General features: G+C 42.8%; 1 protein-coding gene across 4 annotated transcripts in view; it reads left to right on the top strand.

Moving 5' to 3' along the window:
• Positions 1–417: 417 nt before the first annotated feature.
• RBM23 (RNA binding motif protein 23) overlaps positions 418–23,620 on the top strand; it is a 55,943-nt gene continuing 32,740 nt past the window's right edge. For 2 of the 4 annotated variants that reach the window (XM_056526737.1, XM_056526756.1), the window contains exons 1-5: positions 418–563; positions 13,677–13,773; positions 18,914–18,993; positions 21,015–21,056; positions 21,152–21,313. In XM_056526737.1, coding sequence (XP_056382712.1) covers positions 13,702–13,773; positions 18,914–18,993; positions 21,015–21,056; positions 21,152–21,313 — 356 coding nt within the window. In that variant the 5' untranslated portion in view covers positions 418–563; positions 13,677–13,701. Of the gene's footprint in view, positions 564–638; positions 774–13,676; positions 13,774–18,913; positions 18,994–21,014; positions 21,057–21,151; positions 21,314–23,620 lie in introns of those variants that run through there. The other 2 variants (XM_056526765.1, XM_056526746.1) reach the window with 2 other exon arrangements.

Raw genomic sequence — 23,620 nt, 5'->3', positions numbered from 1 at the left:
CTTATGATGGGGGGGGGGGGGGGGGGGATGATGGCCAAACTTGCATGTTAAATTGAAGGAAATAAAGGTACAGTAGAAGCCCCATATACCGCTATAGCAGCGCTGTAATCCACAATAAGCGACATTTATCAAAACCTCAACAGAGGAAGAGTGGAACAGTTGCCCATAGCAACTAATAAAATTGCTTTCATTTGTAAGAAGCCTTTATAAAATAAAAGAAGCAGTCTAATTGGTTGCTAGGGGCAACTGCTTTATTTTTCCTTTTTCTCTGCATTGGTTTTGATAAAACACACAAAAACTAAGTGAATTATTCATTGTACACACAGGGACGTCCTCTCACGTAACAATATTATCACTGTGCTGCTCAAGCCTCGTTATGATGCTTTTCCTTGATTGGTCCATGTCCGGCTTCTGGCGAGTTTCCATTGGTGGTTTCCTGTTAGCCTGACGACAAGGAATGCTATTGGCTGTTTGATTTCATTACTGAGGGAAGCTTCTGGAAGGTAGAAGGCCTTGCCGCCATATTAGTAGTGCTAGTTCTGACGGAGTATAAACGAGAGCGGGTGAGTCGTGTATGTACGGTCGCTTAGCCCCAGGCGGTAGTTTAGATTAGTGGCATGGTGGGGGTTACGTTAAGCGGGTTACGGTTTTTCTTCCTCGGGCAATATGTGTAACGTGTGAACGGTTGTCAGTGGTGCATCCGTGTAACGGACGGGGAAGGACGAGCCGACTATTGTGTACGAACGGTGGAGGTCTCTCAGCTGGTGGTGAATGTATGTACACGTCGTATGGATGATGGTGCTGGTGTATGGATAACTTGGGGATGGAGCTGTGGAAGGTTTTGATAGATTTATAGTAGACGTGACAATGACGGCTTGGCTTAGTATTCGGACATTCAGCGTACTGGATGAATAATGTGAGAATTCAAAGATGTGACCTCTTACATCTAGACCAGTGTGCCTCAAGCTGTCCCCATGTCTGGGCATGCTGGGAGTTGTAGTTTAGCAACAGCAGGACACCCACTGGTTGGGAAACAGTGATTCAGTAGGTTAAATAGCTGGAGTCAGAGTTGTTTCTGAAAAAGTGTCATCTGCCATGTAATAAAGTGAGGTCAGCTCCTAAGCCCACTCCAGACACCAAGACGTGTATGTCTAATGTCAGGAATGGGTTAATCACTCTTAAAGGAAAACTGTCAGTTTGCTCCCTTGCACTAACCAGTGGTACTGGCTGGTAGTGCAAGAGACGCTGATCAGTTTGATGCTTACCATGCCCAGATCCGCCACACCGTTTGGCCGTAATGTTCTATTTTCAGTAAACGCTAATGAGGTGCTAACTGGCACTCTGATGTCAGTGCCGCCTGCCGCAGCACCACCCAGATTATCAATATATCTCCCCTCTCGCTTCATTAGAGAACGGGGAGAAGAGGGAGGGGAGGAATATTGTTGCCAGTTAGCACCTCATTAGCATATACCGAAAATAGAAGATTACGGCGTGGCGGATCCGGGCAATGTAAGCATCAAACTGATCAGCGTCCCCCGCACTATCAGCCAGTACCACTGGTTAGTGCAAGGGGAGCAAGCTGACAGTTATCCTTTTAAGATAACATTAAAATAAGAGGCCCAAATGTCCCTAGATTACATGAAAACCTTTTCACACCTCTCCAATAATAATGATGCTGGTACTTAAAGCCTGTCACATCCTACAAGAAAAATGTTATTCAGTACCGAATCCTGATCATGTACATGTAATTTTATGCCTCTATCACCTATATTTATTATAAAATCCCTCTTTTCATTAGCTCACAGTGTTAGAAATCCACCCGGGAAGGGGGCGTTTCCTCATTGTGGTGGGAGTTGATTGGTGCATTGGCTCATGCAGCCTTGTCCATTACTCATGGACAAGTCTGATGCTGCAAGACTGGTAAGTGTCCCAGTAGGTATGAGGACCCCTAGTGGTGGGATTTTCAGGAGCCGTTTTCTTTATTAAAGCGCAACTGTCATGAACTCTGGGTGCTATAACCTACACACAGCCTTTATGCTGTGGGCAGATGGTGTGCACAGCATTAACAAATCAAAATCTCAAATAGCTAAAAATATATTTCTTTATTACAAATAGCTTGTTACAGAATACAGTATGTATAAATCCCCATAAAAACAGTAATTCACATGTGCACAGCATTGTTTTTACTTCCAAATAAAAGAGGACAAGGGGAGGCACAGTACATGTGTAACAAAAAATACAACAAATAATCGGATGGTAAAGGAGGTGCACGGACTAAATGGAACAAAGCTAGAAAAATGTCTTAAATCCAGGAAGAAGAAAATCCTGCACTCACCGTGTCTATCGCTGAGTGTGTGGAGGCTCCATGGAAGAGAAAGGTGAAGGTGAGCCCCGTTTACCTCTTTCACGTTCCTCTTCCTTGGAGCCTCCACACACTCAGCGATGGACACGGTGAGTGCAGGATTTTCTTCCTGGATTTAAGGGATTGTTTTTACCTTATTTCTGCGGGCTTTCATCACCTCCAAAAAATGCTTTTGATCACAGCCACACCCAGTTGGATCGACGTCGGGTGAGGTAAGCTATGCCCAGCCGCCGCCATGCTTACCCCCTTTGTCAGCGCTGGGACTGCTGTGTGATTGACACACAGGTCTCAGCGCATGCACCCTATCCAGGCAAGCGCTCACTCCTGCTGCCGCCTGCCATCTTAGTGTGCCTGTAACAATCATACAACAGTCCCAGCACGGACACGGGGTGGGCGTGGTGGCGGCTGGGCATAGCAGCACAAAGGCTGTGTGTAGGTTATAGCACCCAGAGTTCATGACAGTTGCGCTTTAACCCCTTAAGGACTCACTGTTTTTGCACTTTCGTTTTTTCCTCCTTACCTTTTAAAAATCGTAACCCTTTCAATTTTCCACCTAAAAATCCATATTATGGCTTATTTTTTGCGTCGCCAATTCTACTTTGCAGTGACATTAGTCATTTTACCCAAAAATGCACGGCGAAACGGAAGAAAAAATCATTGTGCGACAAAATCGAAGAAAAAACACCATTTTGTAACTTTTGGGGCTTCCGTTTCTACGCAGTGCATATTTCGGTAAAAATTACACCTTATCATTATTCTGTAGGTCCATACCATTAAAATGATACCCTACTTATATAGGTTTGATTTTGTCGTACTTCTGGAAAAAAATCATGCAAAACTACATGCAGGAAAATTTATACGTTTAAAAATGTCATCTTCTTCATTCCCCTATAACTTTTTTTTTTTTATTTTTCCACGTACAGGGCGGTATGAGGACTCATTTTTTGCGCCGTGAGCTGAAGTTTTTATCGGTATGATTTTTGTTTTGATCGGACTTTTTGATCACTTTTTATTCATTTTTTAATGGTATAAAAAGTGACCAAAATACGCTTTTTTGGACTTTGGAATTTTTTTGCGCGTACGCCATTGACCGTGCGGTTTAATTAATTATATATTTTTATAGTTCGGACATTTACGCACGCGGCGATACCACATATGTTTATTTTTATTTTTTTTATGGGAAAAGGGGGGTGATTCAAACTTTTTTATTAGGGAAGGGGTTAAATTACCTTTTTTTTTTTTTACATTTTTTTTTTTGCAGTGTTATAGGTCCCATAGGGACCTATAACACTGCACACACGGATCTTTGACACAGATCACAGGCGTGTATTAACACGCCTGTGATCAGTGTTATTGGCGCTTGACTGCTCCTGCCTGGATCTCAGGCACGGAGCAGTCATTCGCCGATCGGACACCGAGGAGGCAGGTAAGGGCCCTCCCTGTGTCCGGTCAGCTGTTCAGGACGCCGCGATTTCACCACGGCGGTCCCGAACAGCCCGACTGAGCAGCCGGGTCACTTTCGCTTTAGAAGCAGCGGTCAGTTTTGACCGCCGCTTCTAAAGGGTTAATACCGCACATCGCCGCGATCGGCGATGTGTGGTATTAGCCGCGGGTCCCGGCCGTTGATGAGCGCCGGGACCGACGCGATATGATGCGGGATCGCGGCGCGATCCCGCTTCATATCGCGGGAGCCGGCTCAGGACGTAAATATACGTCCTGCGTCGTTAAGGGGTTAAATGTTTTAAAAATGTTAGAACTATATTACAGAAGATCTTTAATTTTCATCAATAACAACATATACAAAGTTTTTGGATCTGACAGTGACCATTTATCGCACCACTATGTACATTCTTGTCCTGTACACGAAGCGAGCCAGCACAGGATTCTCACAGCATATGCAGAAATGAAACAAAAGAAGAAAACACAGATCACTCACTGTACATATAAGGAGCCCCCATATACGGAAAAATTAGAAAGTTATAGGGGGTCAGAAAATACACATTTTTTGTCAGTTTTACTTAAAGTGCAGTGTGTAAAAACTTAACCCCTCCCTTTCAAAAAAAATGTTCAAAATTGCGGTTTTATTATCAATTTCCCCACAAAATAATTTTTTTTGTTGTGCCATACATTTTAGGCTTAAATAAAAGGTGTCATCAAATAGTACAATTGATTGCGCAAAAAACATCCCTCATATGGGTCTGTGGATGGAAAAATAAGAGTAATGGCGCTTAGACGGCAAGGAGGAAAAATGATAAAAAAAAGCTAATTACCTTAAACCCTTAAGGACCAAGCCCATTTTCACCTTAAGGGTGCGTTCCCACAGGGCGTATACGCAGCGTATTTCACGCTGCGCAAAATTTACGGCAGCAGTGGTAAATACGCTGCATATTCCTTGCTCAATATACACACAGGGCTTTCCAGCGGCAGCTCTATGTGTGCAGTGAGTTTTGGAGGCAGGGCCGTGTCCGGCGTGACTGTGACGCGTGGCCCCGCCTCCAAAACTCACTACACGCATAGGGCTGCTGCCGGAAAACCCTGTGTGTATAGTGAGCAAGGAATACGCAGCATATTTCCCGCTGCGGTCTTAAATTTTGTGCAGCGTGAAATGCGCTGCATATACGCCCTGTGGGAACGCACCCTAAATGGGCACTGTCATCAACTTTTTTTTTTATGTTGTAGTACATATGTACTACAACATATCTCTAATATATTTAAATTTTTTTTATGTTTGAAAACCGGCCACTAGGGGTCTCCGTCCTAGTGGCCAGCTGCAGGCTGGTGTGATGTCACGCCTAAATTCGGACCGATGCCGGCCGGGCAATCGGTCCGAATTCACTCAGCCTGCGCTTGCTCCCTGTCTGTCGATCAGACAGGCGGGAGCGAGCGCATTGGCTTCCTGGGCTCACACGCCGGCCACTCGTCTCGCACATGTCATCGCTGCCCCTGCACGCCGGACTCTGCATTATGTATGTATGTTTAGGGGAGAGCGGGGATCGTGGTTTTAAAAGGGGGTTGGGGGAGAGCGGGGATCAGGGTTTTAACTGTATGGCCGATATTATCGGCCGATAATCACGATTTTGGGCATTATCGGTATCGGCAATTACCTTGCCGATAATGCCCCGCACCGCGAACGCCCACCGCACCGCGTCCCACCCCCCACCGTAGTGCTGGGCGGTATACCGGTATGGATTTTTGCCCATACCGCTATACCGGTCGGGCCCCTCCCCCACCCTCCGAGTCAATAAAAAAAATTAAACTTACTCGTAATGGGGGTGGTTCGGGCCATCCATCCTTCCTGTAGTGTCCGGCGGCATTCCGGGTGGAGGGTGAACTGGTCCAGGCTGTCCTTCTCCGGGGGTCATATTCTCCACTCCGGGCAGGCTCCGGCCTAGTACGCTGCATAGACGCCGCTACGCCGTGACCACCCGGAATAACGCCGGACACTACAGGAAGGATGGATGGCCCGGACCACCCTGACTGGTAGGGGGGGAGAAGCGGGTGGTGGCGGCCTATGGCACCGCAAAAGCCACTGCAGTGCATTGATTTAAAGCGCCCGCTTTAAATCAATGATCTGCTGTGGTGTCGCGGGGGGATAAATAGCCGATAATTTATACTGGAATATCGGTATAAGTTATCGGCCCTAACCTCCACCGATTATCGGTATAGGTATCGGCCCCAAAAATCCGATATCGGTCAATCCCTAGTTTTAACACCGGGGGGGGGGGGGAGAGATACGGGGTAACTTATTGACCTATTGTTTTCAACACAGGGTGCCTCCAGCTGTTTCACAACTACAACTCCCAGCATGCCCCGACAGCCAATAGATGTCAGGGCAAGCTGGGAGTTGTAGTGGTGAAAAAGCTGCAGGCAACCTGTGTAGATGAACTAAGGGTGGAAGTCGGCCCCCACAGCAGGCATCAGTGACGACGTGCCTGCTGGGGAAGTCTGCCTGAGCACACTACCAGGCAGACAAGAAGGCTTTTATTTTTTTTTAATTTTTTTTTATATAGTTAAAAAAAAAAAAAAAATGTTTAAAGCAGGGAGGGGGTTAGGGAGAGATGGGCAATAGGCAGGAACAGAAAAACAAAAAGATGGTGGGAGCTACTCTTTAACCCCTTAAGGACACATGACGTTCTCATATGTCTCCATTTCCGAGTCCTTAAGGACACATGACGTATGATAACGTCATGTGCTTTACCGGCCCCCCGCAGTCATCTACAGCGGAGCCGGTGCCCGATGCCTGCTGAAATCGTTCAGCAGGCATCGGGGCATATCGCCCAGGGGAGTCATGATGACCCCCCATGTCGGCGATGGCCGCAGATCGCTGGACAATTCAGTCCAGCGATCTGCGGCGGATTCCGGGTCAATCGGGTCTCCAGTAGGGGTGTGAATCGCCAAGAATTTGGCGATTCGATTCGAATCGCGATACCAGTGTGGCGATTCGATATATCGCGATACCGTCTAGGTGACGATACATCGCGATATATCCCGATACATCGCCCACCTGGGAGCATTCATAGATCCCAATAGACGCCGCTGTCAGCTTTGACAGCGGCGATCTAGTACTCCGGTGCTCACTTTTCTCATGTTATCCCGTCCGGGCTGCAAAATAAAATAAAACGCACTTTCTCTTACCTGCCAACGAGCCCCCGGAGCTCCGGTACACTCCGGTACAGGTGTTCGGTCCCCGGGCTGTATTCTTCTTACGTCCTGTTAGCCCGGCACGTCACATGGAGCTTCAGCCTATCACCAGCGGAGGCGGGACATCGCTGCGGCCAGTGATAGGCTGAAGCTCCGTGTGACGTGCCGGACTAACAGGAAGTAAGAAGAATACAGCCCGGGGACCGAACACCTGTACCGGAGCTCCGCGGGCTCGTTGGCAGGTAAGATAAAGTGCGTTTTATTTTATTTTGCAGCCCGGACGGGATAACATGAGAAAAGTGCGCACCGGATACTCCTTTAAAAGCCAGCCGCGGCGATTCCCGCATGCTGGCTATAAGCGGCGGCCCCCGGCTACTGAAATCAGCCGGGGGTCGCATAAAACGGAGCGGGCACGAGTCGGAGCCCGCTCCATACACCCAGAGCGCCACCGTGTCAGATCCGGCCTGCCCGGCTCCACAAATGTGGAACTTTTATCTCCTGATGCCCGGGACATGACATGCTGTTCCAGGCGTCCGCAGATAAAAATTCCACATCCCTAAAAGAATCGATTCAAAAATATTTTGAATCGATTCTGTATCGGCAAATGAAAAAATCGCGGGTGTCATTCCCGCAACCCGCTCTACCCCTCTTCCGGAGGACGGGTGCGGGAAGAAGACCCCGGGTGCTGGGGAGCCCGATCCCCGGCGTCCTTGTTGGGATCGGGGCCCCAGGAGTGACGGCGGCGTGGAGCAGCAGCAGTAGGAGGTGAGTGACAGCCTCCATCCAGCATGGCAGACGGAGGTCCCCTCACCTGCCTCCGCTGCCTTCCTGGCATCTTCTGCTCTGATCTGCCTTCCCGCAGACCAGACCAGAGCAGAAGATGACTGATAATGCTGATCAGTGCTGTGTCCTATACACAGCACTGAACAGTATTAGCAATCGAATGATTGCTATAAATAGTCCCTTATGGGGACTATTAAAGTGTAAAAATAAAAGTAAAAAAAAATGTGAAAACCCCCCTCCCCCAATAAAAACACAAATTGTCTCATTTTCCCTATTTCACCCCCAAAATAAAATATTTTATATACATATTTGGTATCGCCACGTGCGTAAATATCTGAACTATTAAAAAATGTAAATGATACCGTACGGTGAACGTAGAAAAAAAGTCCAAAATAGCTGCTTTTTTTTAATAACCTTTTATTCCAAAAAATTATAAAAAAAATGGATTAAAAGTTTTATATAAGCAAATATGGTATCAAAAAAAAGTACAGATCATGGCTGCTTATACGGAAAAATGAAAAAGTTATAGGTCTTCAAAATAGGGGGATTTTAAACGTACTAATTTGGTTAAAAAGTCTGCGTTTAAAAAAAGATTTTTTTTTTTAACCGCAACAGTAATAGAAAAGTACGTTATCACGGGTCTCATTTTAATCGTATTGACCCAAAGAATAAAGAACACATGTCATTTTTACCGTAAATTGTACGGCGTGAAAACGAAACCTTCCAAAATTAGCAAAATTGCGGTTTTCTTTATTTCCCCACACAAATAGTATTTTTTTGGTTGCGCCATACATTTTATGGTAAAGTGAGTTATGGCATTACAACGGACAACTGGTCGCGCAAAAAACAAGCCCTTATACTAGTCTGTGGATGAAAATATAAGAGTTATATTTTTTTTTTTTTTTTTTTTTTTTTTTTTTTTTTTGAAGGCGAGGAGGAAAAAAGAAAACGTAAAAATAAAATTGTCCTATGGGCTGAGTCCTTAAGGGGTTAAGGAGTAGGGATCGACCGATATCGGTTTTTTAGGGCCGATATCGATACGATAATCGGTGCAGGTTAGGGCCGATAGCCGATAACTTATACCGGTATTCCGGTATAAGTTATCGGCTATTTAACCCCCTGCGACACCGCTGCAGATCATTGATTTAAAGCGGGCGCTTTAAATCAATGATCTGCAGTGGCTTTTGCGGGGCCATAGACCGCCGCCACCCGCCTCTCTCCCCTACCTGCCAGGGTGCTCCAGGCCATCCATCCATCGTTCCTGTAGTGTCCGGGGGCGTTCCGGGTGGAGGGTTGTCCGGTCCGGGCTGTCCTTCTTCTCCGGCGGGCCTCTTCTCCACTCCGGGCAGGCTCCGGCCTAGTACGCTGCATAGACGTCGCTGCGCAGTGACGCCCGTGCGCAGCAACGCACCTGACGTAGCGGCGTCTATGCAGCGTACTAGGCCGGAGCCTGCCCGGAGTGGAGAAGAAGACCGTGGGAGAAGGACAGCCCGGACCGGATCACCCGGAACGCCCCCGGACACTACATGAAGGAAGGATGGCCTGGACCACCCCCATTACGGGTAAGTTTAATTTTTTTATTCACTCTGAGGGTGGGGGAGGGGCCCGACCGGTATAGCGGTATGGGAAAAAATCCATACCGGTATACCGCCTAGCATCACGGTGGGGGGTGCGACGCGGTGCGGTGGGTCGAAGGTGCGGCGGGTCGAGGGGGTGGCGGTCGCGGTGCGGGGGGCGGGGCATTATCGGCTTATTGGCAAGATAATTGCCGTTACCGATAATGCCCAAAATCGTGATTATTGGCCGATAATATCGGCCATACCGATAATCGATCGATCCCTATTAAGGAGGCAGGGTTTTTCCGTTTTTGCATTTAAATTTTTTCCTAATCACCTTTTAAAAATCATAACGCTTTCAATTTGGCACCTAAAAATCCATATTATGGCTTATTTTTTGCTCCACAAATTCTACTTTGCAGTGACATTAGTCATTTTACCAAAAAATCCACAGCGAAACGGAAAAAAAATTCATTGTGCGACAAAATTGTTTCTACGCAGTGCATATTTCGGTAAAAATAACACCTTATCTTCTGTAGGTCCATACGGTTAAAATGATACCCTACTTATATAGGTTGGATATTGTTGTACTTCGGAAAAAAATCATAACTACATGCAGGAAAATTTATACGTAAAAAAATTGAATCTTCTGACCCCTATAACTTTTTTTTTCCCGCGTATGGGGTGGTATGAGGACTCATGTTTTGCACCGTGTTCTGAAGTTTTTATCGGTACCATTTTTGTTTTGATCGGACTTTTTGATAACTTTTTATTCATTTTTTCATTATATAAAAAGTGACCAAAAATACACTATTTAGGACTTTGGAATTTTTTTGCGCGTATGCCATTGACCGTGTGGTTTAATTAACAATATATTTTTATAGTTTGGACTTTTTCGCACACGGCGATACCACATATTTTTATTATACAGTTTATACAGTTGTTTTTTTTTTTTTTTTTTTTTTATGGGAAAAGGGGGGTGATTCAAACTTTTATTAGGGAAGCGGTAAAAGGACCTTTAACTTTTTTTTTTTTTTTTTTTTTTTTTTTTTTGCAGTGTTATAGCTCCCATAGGGACCTATAGCACTGCACACACTGATCTTTTACCCTGATCACTGCAAAGCCATAGCTTTGCATGGATCAGCGAGATAGGGGCACGATAGCTCAAGCCTGTAGTTCAGGCTTGGAGCAATCAAACGCTGATGGGACGCGACGGGGCAAGGTAAGGGGGTCTCCGCTCGCGTCCCAGCTGATCGGGACATCGCGATTTTATGATGGGGGGTTGAGAGTGTATTTTTGGTATAAGTCCTATCAATACAAAAAATGGTACCGCTAAAAACTTCAGATCACGGCGCAAAAAATGAGTCCTTATACCGCCCTATACGTGGAAAAATAAAAAAAAGTTATAGGGGTCAGAAGATGACAATTTTTAAACATATACATTTTCCTGCATGTAGTTATGATTTTTTCCAGAAGTACGAAAAAAATCAAACCTATATAAGTAGGGTATCATTTTAACCGTATGGACCTACAGAATAAAGATAAAGTGTCATTTTAACAAAAAAATTTACTGGTGTCATTACAAAGTAGAATTGGGGGCGCAAGAGTTATGATTTTTTAAAGGTAAGGAGGAAAAAACAGAAAACCCCCGGGTCCTTAAGGGGTTAAACCTCTTAACGACACAGGAGGTAAATGAAAGTCATGATGCGGTGGGACCTAATGCACCATGACGCACATTTAAGTCATGTACATGATCCGAGCACTATGCTCGGCAGGTCCTGGTTGCTATCAGCAGCCAGGGACCTGCCGCTAATGGTGGACATCAACGATCACGCTGATGTCCGCCATTAACCCCTCTGATGCCATGATCAATACATGTGGCAATGCGTGTGTTTAAATGGATGATCGGATCACTCAAGGCGCTGCCGCTGGGATCCTATCATCTAAAATGGTGGCTGTAGGTCCCCTCACCTGCCTCTGCCCGTCTCCTGGGGTCTGCAGACCAGAGCAGAAGATGACCGACAACACTGATCAGTGCTATGCCCTATGCATAGCACTGAACAGTATTAGCAATAAAATGATTGCTATAGGTAGTCCCCTGTGGGGACTTAAAAAAAAAAAAAAATAATAATTTATAAAAAAAAAAAATGTGGTATTGATAAAAGTACAGATCATGGCGCAAAAAATTTAACCCTCATACAGCCGTGTATATGAAAAAATGAGAAAGTTATAGGTCGTCAAAATAGAGGGATTTTAAACATACTGATTTGGATAAAAAGTTTTGAGATTTTTTTTTTGTTTTAGTGATACCCATGATTACATACTTTTCTATTATTGTATCATTTTAATCGTATTGACCCACAAAATAAAGAGAACATGTTATTTATACAGTAAATTGTACAGTGTGAAAACAAAACCTTCCAAAATGTAAAAAATTTAGTTTTTTTTTTTTTTTTTTTCAGTTTCGGCACACAAATAATTTTTTGGGTTGTGCCATACATTTTATGGTAAAATGAATGATGTCATTACAAAGGACAACGGGTCGCTCGAAAAAACAAGCCCTTGTCTTGTCTGTGGATGGGAATATAAGAGTTATGATTTTTAGAAGGCGAGGAGGAAAAAATTGGCTGTGTCCTTAAGGGGTTAAGGACACAGCCCATTTTGGCCTTGAGGACACAGCCAATTTCAAGTTTTGCGTTTTTATTTATTTTTTTCTCTTTCATTTTAACTTATAACATGTCAGTTTTCTGTTTTCACATATATCCTGCATTGTATGTTTTATGGTAAAATGAAAGTTGTCTTTGCAAAGTGATGATGGGGTGATGTCACCACTGCTGCCCTGAACATGCGTACTCCTGATGAGGGACCCACAGGAGCCCCCTGCACGGCTGTGTTATTCCAGAGGATCGTCCCACTCATATGATGATCCTGTTATGCCCCCATTGCCACACTACATAACCCCACTGTTGTCCCAGCAATGTTACTCGCTGCTATGTGGGGAGAGGGAATGACTGTAACAGCTTCTATAGTGGAGGCATCGAGCTGTATAGAAGGGGAGGAGTAAGGGAACAGGCGGGCATCACAGGAGAAGGAAGCAAGTTTGACAAGTGAAGGTATTTGCAAAAAAACAAAAAAAATGCCCTTTTAAGTTTGTTTACCTTCGAGCCGAGCAGTGTCTCATGATTTCTCCATAGCAGACACAGCATTTTATAATGTAGCTATTCAAATACAGGATGCATGGTATGAACTGACGGGCAGAATCAGATACGAGACACATGAATTAACACAATTTCGCTAACCATGTAACTGTAGAGTTTTTATCAGTCTGTTTCCTGACAAACCAGACTTGTTCAAAGGCAGCGTGGCTTAATGCAGGAAAACGTTTTTCTGTGGTATAAACAAACATCTCACACTTTCACTGATTGTAACATCATGAAAACCTTGCCGAGCAGATTTTGGGGCACACAATGCTCTAACACTCCCTGTGAACATACGTGTGAGCCCAGCCTGACACCTCTCCTTGGCCTTGACCCGGTGTAAAGCTGATTGTAACTTTCTGCTCTCTATACCCACTTTTATATCACCGGATACTATTCTTGCAATAGTCTTGGCTTGTAAAGTTGTGTGTGTATAATCATATTCAGTCAGCTGTTCACATGTTTTACACTTTAGTAATTGGCCTATTCATTGGGTCCAGTTACATTCACTGGTTGCGATGTAGGGCTGCATGATATGGGGAAGATGTGCGATTGCAATTATGGGCCTAAATATTGCGATTTCGATATGTGATGCGATATAATAAATTCCAACCCACCCATTTTACATCTCCCCATTTAATTTCCATCTCCCCCCCCCCCCCCCCCCTGTCACATTCTCATCACATGGTCACATCTTCTCCCGTCACATTCCCCACCCCCACCGTATCACAATCTGTTCCCCCCCCCCCCCCATTTTTTTTTTTCCCCATGTGCCCTTTTACTTAGCTCAGTGTTTTTCTACCAGGGTGACTTCAGCTGTTTTGAAACTACAACTACCTGCATGCCCGGACAGCCTTTGCCAGTCCAGGCATGCTGGTAGTTGGAGTTTTGCAACACCTGGAGGCACCCTGGTTGGGAAACACTGTCATAATACAACCTCATTTACTTCCGTTAGTTGTGATGCAGCCAGATGCACTCTTTGGCCACACTTCCTGCGTTGCTATACTTACCATGTGACTGTGGCCTTAATTTTAGGTTTATGTATTTGTAAATTTAATATTTTTATTAGTTTATGGATATAACCCTGTTGGCCAGTTATGTATTTGATTCATGTTTTTATTTTATTTTTTTGTGCAGAACAAAAACTCGCCGGTGAACAGATATGGCTTCTGATGACTTTGACATTGTGATAGAAGCAATGCTAGAGGCTCCATATCAAGGCCAAGAGAGAGAGGCAAGTCAAAATATTTTCAATTAAGTGGTTATCTTTTATTTTTGAGGGGGGCGATTAATTTCCGCTCACTCCATTGATAACATTAAACGACAACTGTCTAGATAAATTTTAAAATCTGATGAATCCAATGATTTTAGCTGAATCAGCTGACAATGTAATGTATGTAGGGATGGTCTGATCATTCCCTGTCCCCTTAAAGAAGAAATGATCTGCCATGTTGGATTTCAATATGCTGTGGTTGCTTGTTCCCCTGGCAGCAGCTAGTGTTCCCCTCTCCCAGATAAACATGCATGATCAGATCAACTGGGACTTTGTAAGCATCTTATGTGATATAATGGAGACAGATGTCGGTCAGCCTGATGCATGTATTTAACTCATGCGGCTTAAGTCTCTGTCTACATCGGCTTAACGCAATTTTTCATCATTTAAGATAAAACAATTATTTACTTTTAATTCCTTAATATTGAAGTTCAAGATGCACAGAGCTTGTACATGTCACTTATATGTCCTCATTTGACTAGTTTATTTAATTTTTCACACTGACCAAGGAAGTAAATACTTTCATTCTGCTTTTTGGCTTAAAATGAGTGCACCCCAATTATCTGTGTGTTTTACTGACTCCAAGATCTAAGCTCTAGCCCTGGTATTCTAGTTGTGGCAGTCACGACATATAAATATATACTTTCAGCAGTGAATGGGTTCAACACTGGATTACAGCTGAAACTCAAAAAATTAGAATATGGTGCTAAGTTCATTTATTTCAGTGAAGCAGCTTAAAAGGTGAAACTAATATGAGAGAGAATCATTACATGTAAAGCAAGATAGATCAAGACCTGATTTGTCATAATTGTGAGGATTATGGTTTACAGCTCATGAAAACCCCAAATCCCCAATACAGTGATCCCTCAACTTACAATGGCCTCAACATACAATAGTTTCAACATACAATGGTCTTTTCTGGACCATTGTAAGTTGAAACCAGACTCAACATACAATGCTACAGACAGACCAGATCTGTGATACATGTCAATGGCTGGAAGAACTGACAAATCAGAATGGGCATTCACTGGTAAAACCCCTGTATTACTGAAGTGCATACACTGAATTGCTCTCTGGAAGCGCCTACCTACAGTACAGGGAGGTATTACATGTTCTGTACTACTCTTAACCTGTGGCAGGGGCTGCTTCTTTGGACACCAGGTGAGGGCGGCTCCATTACTTTTTTAGGACATTGCGTGTACTGTACAGGACCCTGAAGAAGCTCCTGTTCTCTACATAGACAGTGATTACAGCTCCCAGCAGATCTTTATTACTTTTATATGTAAGGATTTGCTTTTTCTATATTAGTTATCTACTTATTTTTCTTTAATCCTCACTTTTTCCTATTTTTGGATGACATTTTGATGACTTCAGAACCAATTACCAGGTTTCCATAGAGTTATGGTTTCAACATACAATGGTTTCAACATACAATGGTCGTCCTGGAACCAATTAATATTGTAACTTGAGGAACCACTGTATATATGATTTGGGGATTTGTCATCTACTGGTGTTGGTCCACTGTGCTTCATTAACTCCAGGGTCAACATATTCATCTACCAGGAGATTTTGGAGCACTTCATGATTCGTTTTTCTTTTAAGTTGCATTAATGAAATACAATGGACTTTTGCATGATATTTTAATACAAATTGGCCCTCATTTACTTAGAAAATCGGGTTGTAAGTCTATCTTGCTTTCTTACCCGACTGCTTTTTTCCCCTGGTATTTATTATTATGTAGCATCCTGTTTGTCGCACGTGGGTTTTATAGGTTTTGGTTTCCAACTCCTCTGAGTTGTCGGGAAAAAATCCACAACAATTCAACAAATTCGGGTTGGAAACCTTTACAAATACGTGGGAAAGCTCAGAAATGTCGGGTTACGCCCCTTTTTCGGGTTTGGGAGAATCCACATCGGGTCCGTCGGGGAAAAAATGTCGCATCGTGTCGCAGACTGGCGCACGATGTCTGCGACATGGCGCAGACAAAGATGCGCCAAAATAACCCGACAAAAGTCGGATTTAGAATAGTAAATGAGGGCCAATGTGTTCTACTATTGTGTGCATGTAACAGAATATTTAGAGATTGTGTGTATTTATAGATAATTTACGGTCATATAGAAAAAAAGAACTCTGATCGGTGAGATTAAAGAGAATCTGTCAGGTCCCTAGCCAAGCTTGCTACTCCCTCCTTCCTCCCAGTCAAGTTTGACTGATGCCCCGTAGTACAGGGTTGTCCAGCATAAGGGACATTAGTGTTCTGAGAAGTTTCATTTTAACTCTTTTGTATAGTGTTCTGAAGTAAGCTTCAGAGTTCAAGTTACTGCTTTGTAAGACAACTTATCCCCTTCAAAGGATAGGGGATAGCTGTTTGATCGCGAAGGGTCCAACCCTGGGACCCCCGCGATCTCCTGCATGGGAGACTTGGAGATTCAGCACTCGTATATCTCCGGCTCTCCAATAGTGGGGCGTGTCTGCCTTCGCTTTGAGCGGAGAGCCCGGGTCTCTAGCAGGAGATTGCAGGGGTCCCAGCGGTTGCACCCCTAACGATCAGATGCTTATCAGATTCAGATTGAATCTAGAGATGTTCACTACCACTGTAAAGCCACTCATTTGTGTAAGTAATAATGTCGGCATGCCTTAATAGTTTGCTATTCTAAATGCAATGTTTTTTTATTTTATTTTTTTTTAAGCAGCTATTCCAGACAGATTAGCATAACTATTAATAAAACTCCCCAAACTTGCTAGAGTTCCCATAATACAGAGGTGTTTTCTATAAACCACAGATCTTTATGTAATTCAATAGAAAGGAAGTGACCTAAACTACTAATACAGTTATAACACCAATGACCTGCAGGTTGCAGAGTCCACAATGCCACAAGGGTGTTTTAGAACTTCCCTCCTTTGCAAACCCCTAGGGATTTTTTCCTCTAGAATAGGCAGCAAGTTCTCAATAGGATTTTCTATAAATTTTGTTAGAATGTTCACTTTATATGTACAAGCTATACATATTAAAAATAAAATCTCCCTCTTTTCCCATTTTACAAATAAAAGTAAAAAAAATTAAAATAAACAAGCATGTGTTATCACTGCATGCAAAATTGACCAAACTCTATAAAATACAATGTTAATGATCCCATAAAGTGAACGACATAATGTAAAAAAAACTAATTTCAAAACTTCGGAAAGTTGTACCGATTAAAAACTACAAATCATTGCGCACAAATTGCAGGTTAGAATAGGGCAATTTTAAACATCCTTATTTTAAAAGTAGTACAATAACAGTAAAGCTTGGAAACATGGGTATCATTTTAAATAATTGAACCGCAAAATACAGAGAACATGTCATTCTTGCTTTAAAGTGCTTAGCGTAAAAATAACCCCCCCCCCCCCAAAAAAAAAAGTTGCAGGTTTTGTTTTTTTAAATCTCCCTTCACAAAGTTTTTGTTGTCATTATAAAGTACAATCGGTTGCCAAAAAACAATCCCTCATATAGATCTGTAGATGGGGAAAAATAAGACTTATGGCTCTTAGACGTCGAGGAGGAAAAGCGAAAACTCAAAAATAAAAATTGGCTCGGTCCTTGCTACAAACTCTTTAGCTCACATTAATCAATCTGTAACTTACACTAGCTGGTGAGATTTCTCGATAATAACCTATTTTATCTGAAATAAAATCTGAGCTGTGATTGGCTGCTCTTTCGCCAACAGTTTGATAAATCTGGACCATTTATTTTTTTGCTGATGTATTGGATAACACTTATCCTGCAATAATGCTAAGCCTGGGTACACACTTAAAGGGGTACTCTTGCCCTAAGACATCTCATCCCCTATCCAAAGGATAGGGGATAAGATGCCTGGACCCCCGCAATCTTTCAAGCAGCACCCCGCTATCATCAGCCTCTGGAGTGATCATCGCTCCGGGCCTGATGAATCACGATCACAGGGCCGGAGTGTCGTGACGTCACGGTTTTGTCTTAGGGCCGGAGTACCCCTTTAATGTGTGTAAAGTAAAAGGAATAGGCTTGAATAACTTGTTTCCTGGTCCTTTAAATTCACTCTGTCACTTACTCAATAACACGCTGATCCCTTTCTTTTCATAGAACCTAGCCATCCCTGCCCTGATCAACTGGGGAAGGGCTTGAAAATCTTGTGACGTCAAGACAACCAACAGGATCAAAGAAAAGATGTTTCTTTTTATGTGTTTGAGGTTTAGTTCCTGTTTTACTTACATTTTTTATTTTGAACTGGGAGCATGAAGTCTCCCAAAAAAAAAAAATTTGGAGAGTGATTAGTCCATGAAAGTTGCATTTTAGTGGCATTTTAAAAGAGGTCTAGATATTTATTAGAAATTGATGTTTACATTCAGTCAAGATGTATATTTTCTATGGAAAAAAATACCTTCTCATTGTCTATTCACACGTACAGTATTCTGTGCAGAATTGATGCGCAGGATTTGAAGCGGTGTTCATTTAGTTTACATCGAAATCTGCAGCAGAAAATCCTGTGCATCAAATCTGCGCAGAATACTGTACGTGTGAATAGACCCTTAAGCAGCAAGAGCAGCTTCTTGTACTTTTACTATATGATAAAAATGTACAAAGTTATGTAAAATTTAAATTTCAGTTATTTTGGTTTGTTTCTAAAACTCTCTTGCATGATTAGTAAGTGAAGCTTCTGATAAATAATTGTCTGTGTAGCTGCCGTTCTGCATTATTTAAATGCTAAGTCATAAAGCAATATGCCCTCTGTTTGCTCCAGGCCGAGGAGTTTGAGAGTCGAGATACAGTGGGGAAATAACCCATAATAACTAATGTATGTATGAGGTAAGGTTTATACCTGAGGCACGCTATGCTGATCTTATTCATCTTTCATTAAAGGTCACAATATTGCAAAGAGTTAACGTAGGTAGACCACTGGTTTTATGCTTTCCCCAATCCCTTACAAACTATTTTTGATATTTGGCTAATAATTTTTATTTATTTATTTATTTTTTTGTCTTCTACTATTTCCCCCTTGCCGTCCTCTTTTTCCATATTTTTCTGTCTTTGGACCTGCCTGATCATCTTGTATCGGTGTGGCATTATTTTTGTTGGGCTGAACAGGACGAAAATCAAAGTAATGGGAGAAAGGAGAAAGAAGGCAGCAGTCATTCAGGATACAATGGCAGCTACAGTAGCAGCAGGTAAACAAATAAATAATTTATATTTTGTTACCACAAAATTTTTCTTAAAGGGGTTTTGCGTCCTTTGCTGTATTTATCAAAGAAAACCTTCACTCCTGCACTGCCCCCGGTGCCTCTGGTATTGCTGCTCGGTTTTCCCCAGTGCTATTCTTTTCCTGGTGCCAGGGGTCGATACGTCACAGTGTAGCTCAGTAAATCGCTACCTGCATTGGTGCACCACCTCGGCCAGTGACTGACTGAGCGGCAATGTGACAAATGATTTATTTATTTAGCACTCTTTATTCCATGGCACTTTACATGTAAGGGTGCGTTGACACAGAGTAATTCAAGAGGAGTTTACTCGAGTAATTCCTCTTGAATTCTCTGCTCTAAATTAATGCACATCCCCTCTGCCCATTGACTTCAATGTTACCTCCGCTGTCCTGTTCGCACTGCGGAAATTCTGCTAGCGGAATTACGACGCTGAATTCCGTTCCGCTTGAAGAATGAGCATGTTCATTCTTCAAGCGGAATCCGCTAGCGGAGATCAATAGAAGTCAATGGTAAAATAAAAAAATCCGCCAGACATCGTTTTCGCGCGGAAATGGCTGAAAAATCCTTCTCTTCTTTCTCCTCCATTTCCGTGCACACGGATTTTGCGCGAAAATTTCTATTTTCCCTCCATAAACTTTTCGGTGTGAATTACTCTTGATTTACTACATGTGAAGGCACCCTAAGGGTAAAAGTGCATAACACAGATGTAGGAACAATGAATGTGACACAGATTAGCCAGGGGGAGAGGACCCTGCCTGCAAGGGCTTACAATCTACAAGGGGAGGGGAAAGAAACAGTAGGGTAGGGGAACAGCTGGTCATCTGTGAGCAGGTGGGGAAGTAGCCATTCTAAGTGCATTTGCTGGAGCATCCTTGAAGGTCGTATTCTTGCTTGAAGAGAGCCCTCAGTTCGTTCTTCTGGTGCCAAGGCTCAATATATCACATTGTCGCTCATCTGGGACACCATTGCAGCCAGCACTTCGCTGAGCTACACTGACGCATCAACTCCTGCCACCAGAAAGAGGGTTGCAAAGTAAACAAAAATAAACATATGGTATCACCGCGTGTGTAAATGTCCGAACTATAGATATATCATTTTAATTAAACCACACAGTTGATGGTGTGAACATAAAAAAATAAAAAAAATTAAAAATATCAAGGTCCGGAATTGCTGATTTTTGGTCACATCAGATACCAGAAAAATAAAAAAGCAATCAAAACGAAAATAGTTCTGATAAACTATAGATTTGTGGCACAGAAAAATAACGGTTATAGGGGTCAGAAAAGGATAACTTTAGGAATGGTTATCATTTTAAAAAAGTAGTAAAATCAAACCTAAATAAATTGGATATAGTTTTAATTGTATTGAACTACAGATTAAAGCTAGTGGTTGTGATTTATCAAAACCTGTCCAAGGAAAACGTTGAGTTGCCTAGAAAAAACAATTAGATCGCTTCTTTCATTTTTATAAAAGCCTTGGAAAAATTGAAAAAAAAAAAGCAATCTATGAGCAACTAAGCAACTTTTACTCTGGTCATGTTTTGACAGTGTTTTTTTTTTTTTAAATTTTGTTTACCAAAAAAAGCACTTGTACGTGTAGGGCATGAATGTGTTTTCAGTAAAGAGAGGGGAGTAAACTGTTGTGGTGTATGGCCCCTAGAACAAAAGGATCATCGTGTTGAAATATAAATGTCAGACGCTTCTCCGAAACATATGTGACTAAAATATAATGCATATGGTCAGCTTAAGCTCTGCTTGAGTCTGCTGTTAACTTTGGGATAAAAATGAAATTATATAATACATAGATATTATATAATTATTTTTTTTTTTTCCTTCTTTTAAAACAACGTACTAGATGTGTACTTTCATGAATATATAGGGTTAGGGGTTAGGTCAGCTCAGAATGTTAGTAAAAATTACTCTTGTTCTCGAACATACTGTGTCTTGAATTTAATAACTTTTCTATACATTTGTCTTTCTTCTTACCAGCAGAAAGCGGAGTCGAACCCGGAGCCGTGATCGACATAGAAGGTAATTTTATTTAAATTTTTTAAATTTTGTTTTATTAGCCAAATGGAGAAAAAAAAATTACGTTTTTACATGAAATAATCACTGACTTTTCTCAGCCTTAGTCGGAGCAGGGACAGGCACAGAAGAAGGAGCAGTAGAGAGAGGCACAGAAGTCGTGAACGCCACTACAGAAGCCGAAGCAGAGGCAGGTGGTACAGTTCTAGGAGCCGTGATCGGAGTCGCCGTCGAGAGGAACGTTCAAGGCATCGCAGTCCTGGGTGAGCTAAAACGATGGAAGTACTAAAAAAAAATATCTGTAAATTACTACAGATCCTTTTTACTGCACTTGTCGACTGTATGTATGTGTCAATCTCTGAACCATGAATATATCTGAGTGGAATTTTTCTTTTTTTTTTTTTTTTTTTTTTTTGATCAACTGATGCCAGAAAGTTAAACCGATTTGAAAATTACTTCTATTAAAATATTTAGTATCTATTAACCCTTCCACTACTTAGTATCAGCTGCATACTAAAGAGGAAGTTCTTTTCTTTTCTGTCTGACCACAGTGTTATCTGCTGACATCTCTGATCATGAACTGTCCAGAGCAGGATAGGTTTGCTATGGGGATTTGCTCCTGCTCTGGACAGTTTCTGACATGGACAGAGGTGTCAGCAGAGAACACTGTGGTCAGACAGAAAATAAATTAAAAAAGAAAAGAACTTCCTTTGTAGTATACAGCAGCTAATAAGTACTGGAAGGATTAACATTTTTTTTAATAGAAGTAATTTACAGATATGTTTCTGGCAGTGTGGGGGGGGTGGGGGGGGGGGGTGAGTTTCACCAGAGTACCCCTTTTTAAATGTGACATGAAAATCTGAATTGGACCATGTAAGGGTGAGCTCACACTACGTTTTCTCCCATTCATTTCAATGAGTCGGCCGGAGTGAAATGTTCTGTCAGCTCATTTTTGCGCTGTATGCGCTTTTTCCCTGGACCTAAAACTGTGGTCAACCACGGTTTGAGATACGGTTGTAAAAGCGCATACAGCGCAAAAATGAGCCGACCGAATGTTTCACTCCTGCCGGCTCATTGAAATGAATGACATACGGGAGCACTTACAAAGGCATACGGGAGCGCAAGGTTTTAGCTCCCCCTGCCGTATGCGCTACCGTATGGGAAAAACATAGTGTGAAACCAGCCTTAATGAATCTTTCTCTATCGGCTCCATTGGGGGACACAGACCTTGGGTATATGCTGTTGTTGCTAGGAGACTTAAGTCTCCTAGCAACAACAGCATATACCCAAGGTCTGTGTCCCCAATGGATCCTCCGAGAAAAGGATTTTTTACGGTAAGAACAAAAAATCTCCTTTTCGCAATTTTTGTTTTACAGTTCTCAGTGATAAATAAAAAATATCCATTTTTTTTTTTTCACAAGCCAGATGTTAGCTGCAAGACTCTAGAGAATCATAAAACCCACTGTTAGGACATGCTGGGAGTTGTAGTCCTGTCTGTAGTTAGCGGGGAGTGATGCAGAGGCAAGCTAAGGAATAGGGGCTCACAGAGCCCAAACAGAGCGGAGATGCGGCCGTTGTTTACACACAGTGGAACGCACGGCTATGTTTATAGCGAGTGCGCACCAAGCCTCCACTCAGTATGTGAACCGGATCAACTCATACATCTCTCTTTTACACTATCTAATAATAGCTTTTTCCTTTCTCCTTTTTAAGTTACTACCATCCCTATATATAGGTAAAAAGTACAATATCTAATCCAAACATATAGCTTCCAGTTTTTCTACATTTCTATTGCTTTTTGCTGCACCTCCCATCCTGAACCTATGACCCTGCCACCATCTTGCTTCTCAATCAATGTGTGTATAAAAAGCCCTCTGTTGTACTGTATTGTACAAATCTGTCAATCTGAAGAAGGGGTATGCTAACCCCGAAACGTGTTATTGTATACTAATAAAGCTTGAATTCGTATCCACCTCCATGACCTGGTTGTGAGACTTCCTTGGACCTCAGAGCGCCTGATGAAAGGTCACCTTTTCTATTAAGCTCATCAACAGGATCTCCTTTTGGATCCATCCTGAAGACCTATAGGCTTGCACGGATTCCTTCATGATTACCTCCAACTGAGGTTATATGCGTATATACTATACGCTGCAGGTGAGCGGCCATCTATTAGACCCCTTAGTTTGGGTTTTTTGAAATATATTTTTTAGGGTAATGCACTAGGTGCCTCTTTGGGCCCTTTCTCTTTTCTTTTGCTTACAGCCTTCAAGATCCGGCAGACAAAAAGGGTAGAGACCTTGGCAAAGTTTGCATTCGAAGCGGCGGGCTCCTCTCTGCTTCCCGCCTTTGCTTCTGCCTGTGTGTCGGAAGGCACTTTGTTTGGTCCTCCCAACTCCGTCAAGGTGTTCTTTCTGAATCTCCTCTGGAGGAACTGTCTGACCTAGCGCTCCAGGGCTGGAGACTTTCTATGTTCTGCTCCCATGCAGTCAGTCTGCTGTGTTGCCCTTGCCACTGGTATCCTAGTGGCCCTCCATCGCTCCAGGTGGCTTAAGGCAAGGGACGCGGATGCC

Source organism: Hyla sarda, chromosome 1, assembly GCF_029499605.1.
Source record: "Hyla sarda isolate aHylSar1 chromosome 1, aHylSar1.hap1, whole genome shotgun sequence".
In the NCBI taxonomy this organism is placed as follows: domain Eukaryota; kingdom Metazoa; phylum Chordata; class Amphibia; order Anura; family Hylidae; genus Hyla; species Hyla sarda.
This window is presented reverse-complemented; position numbering and strand designations above follow the sequence as displayed.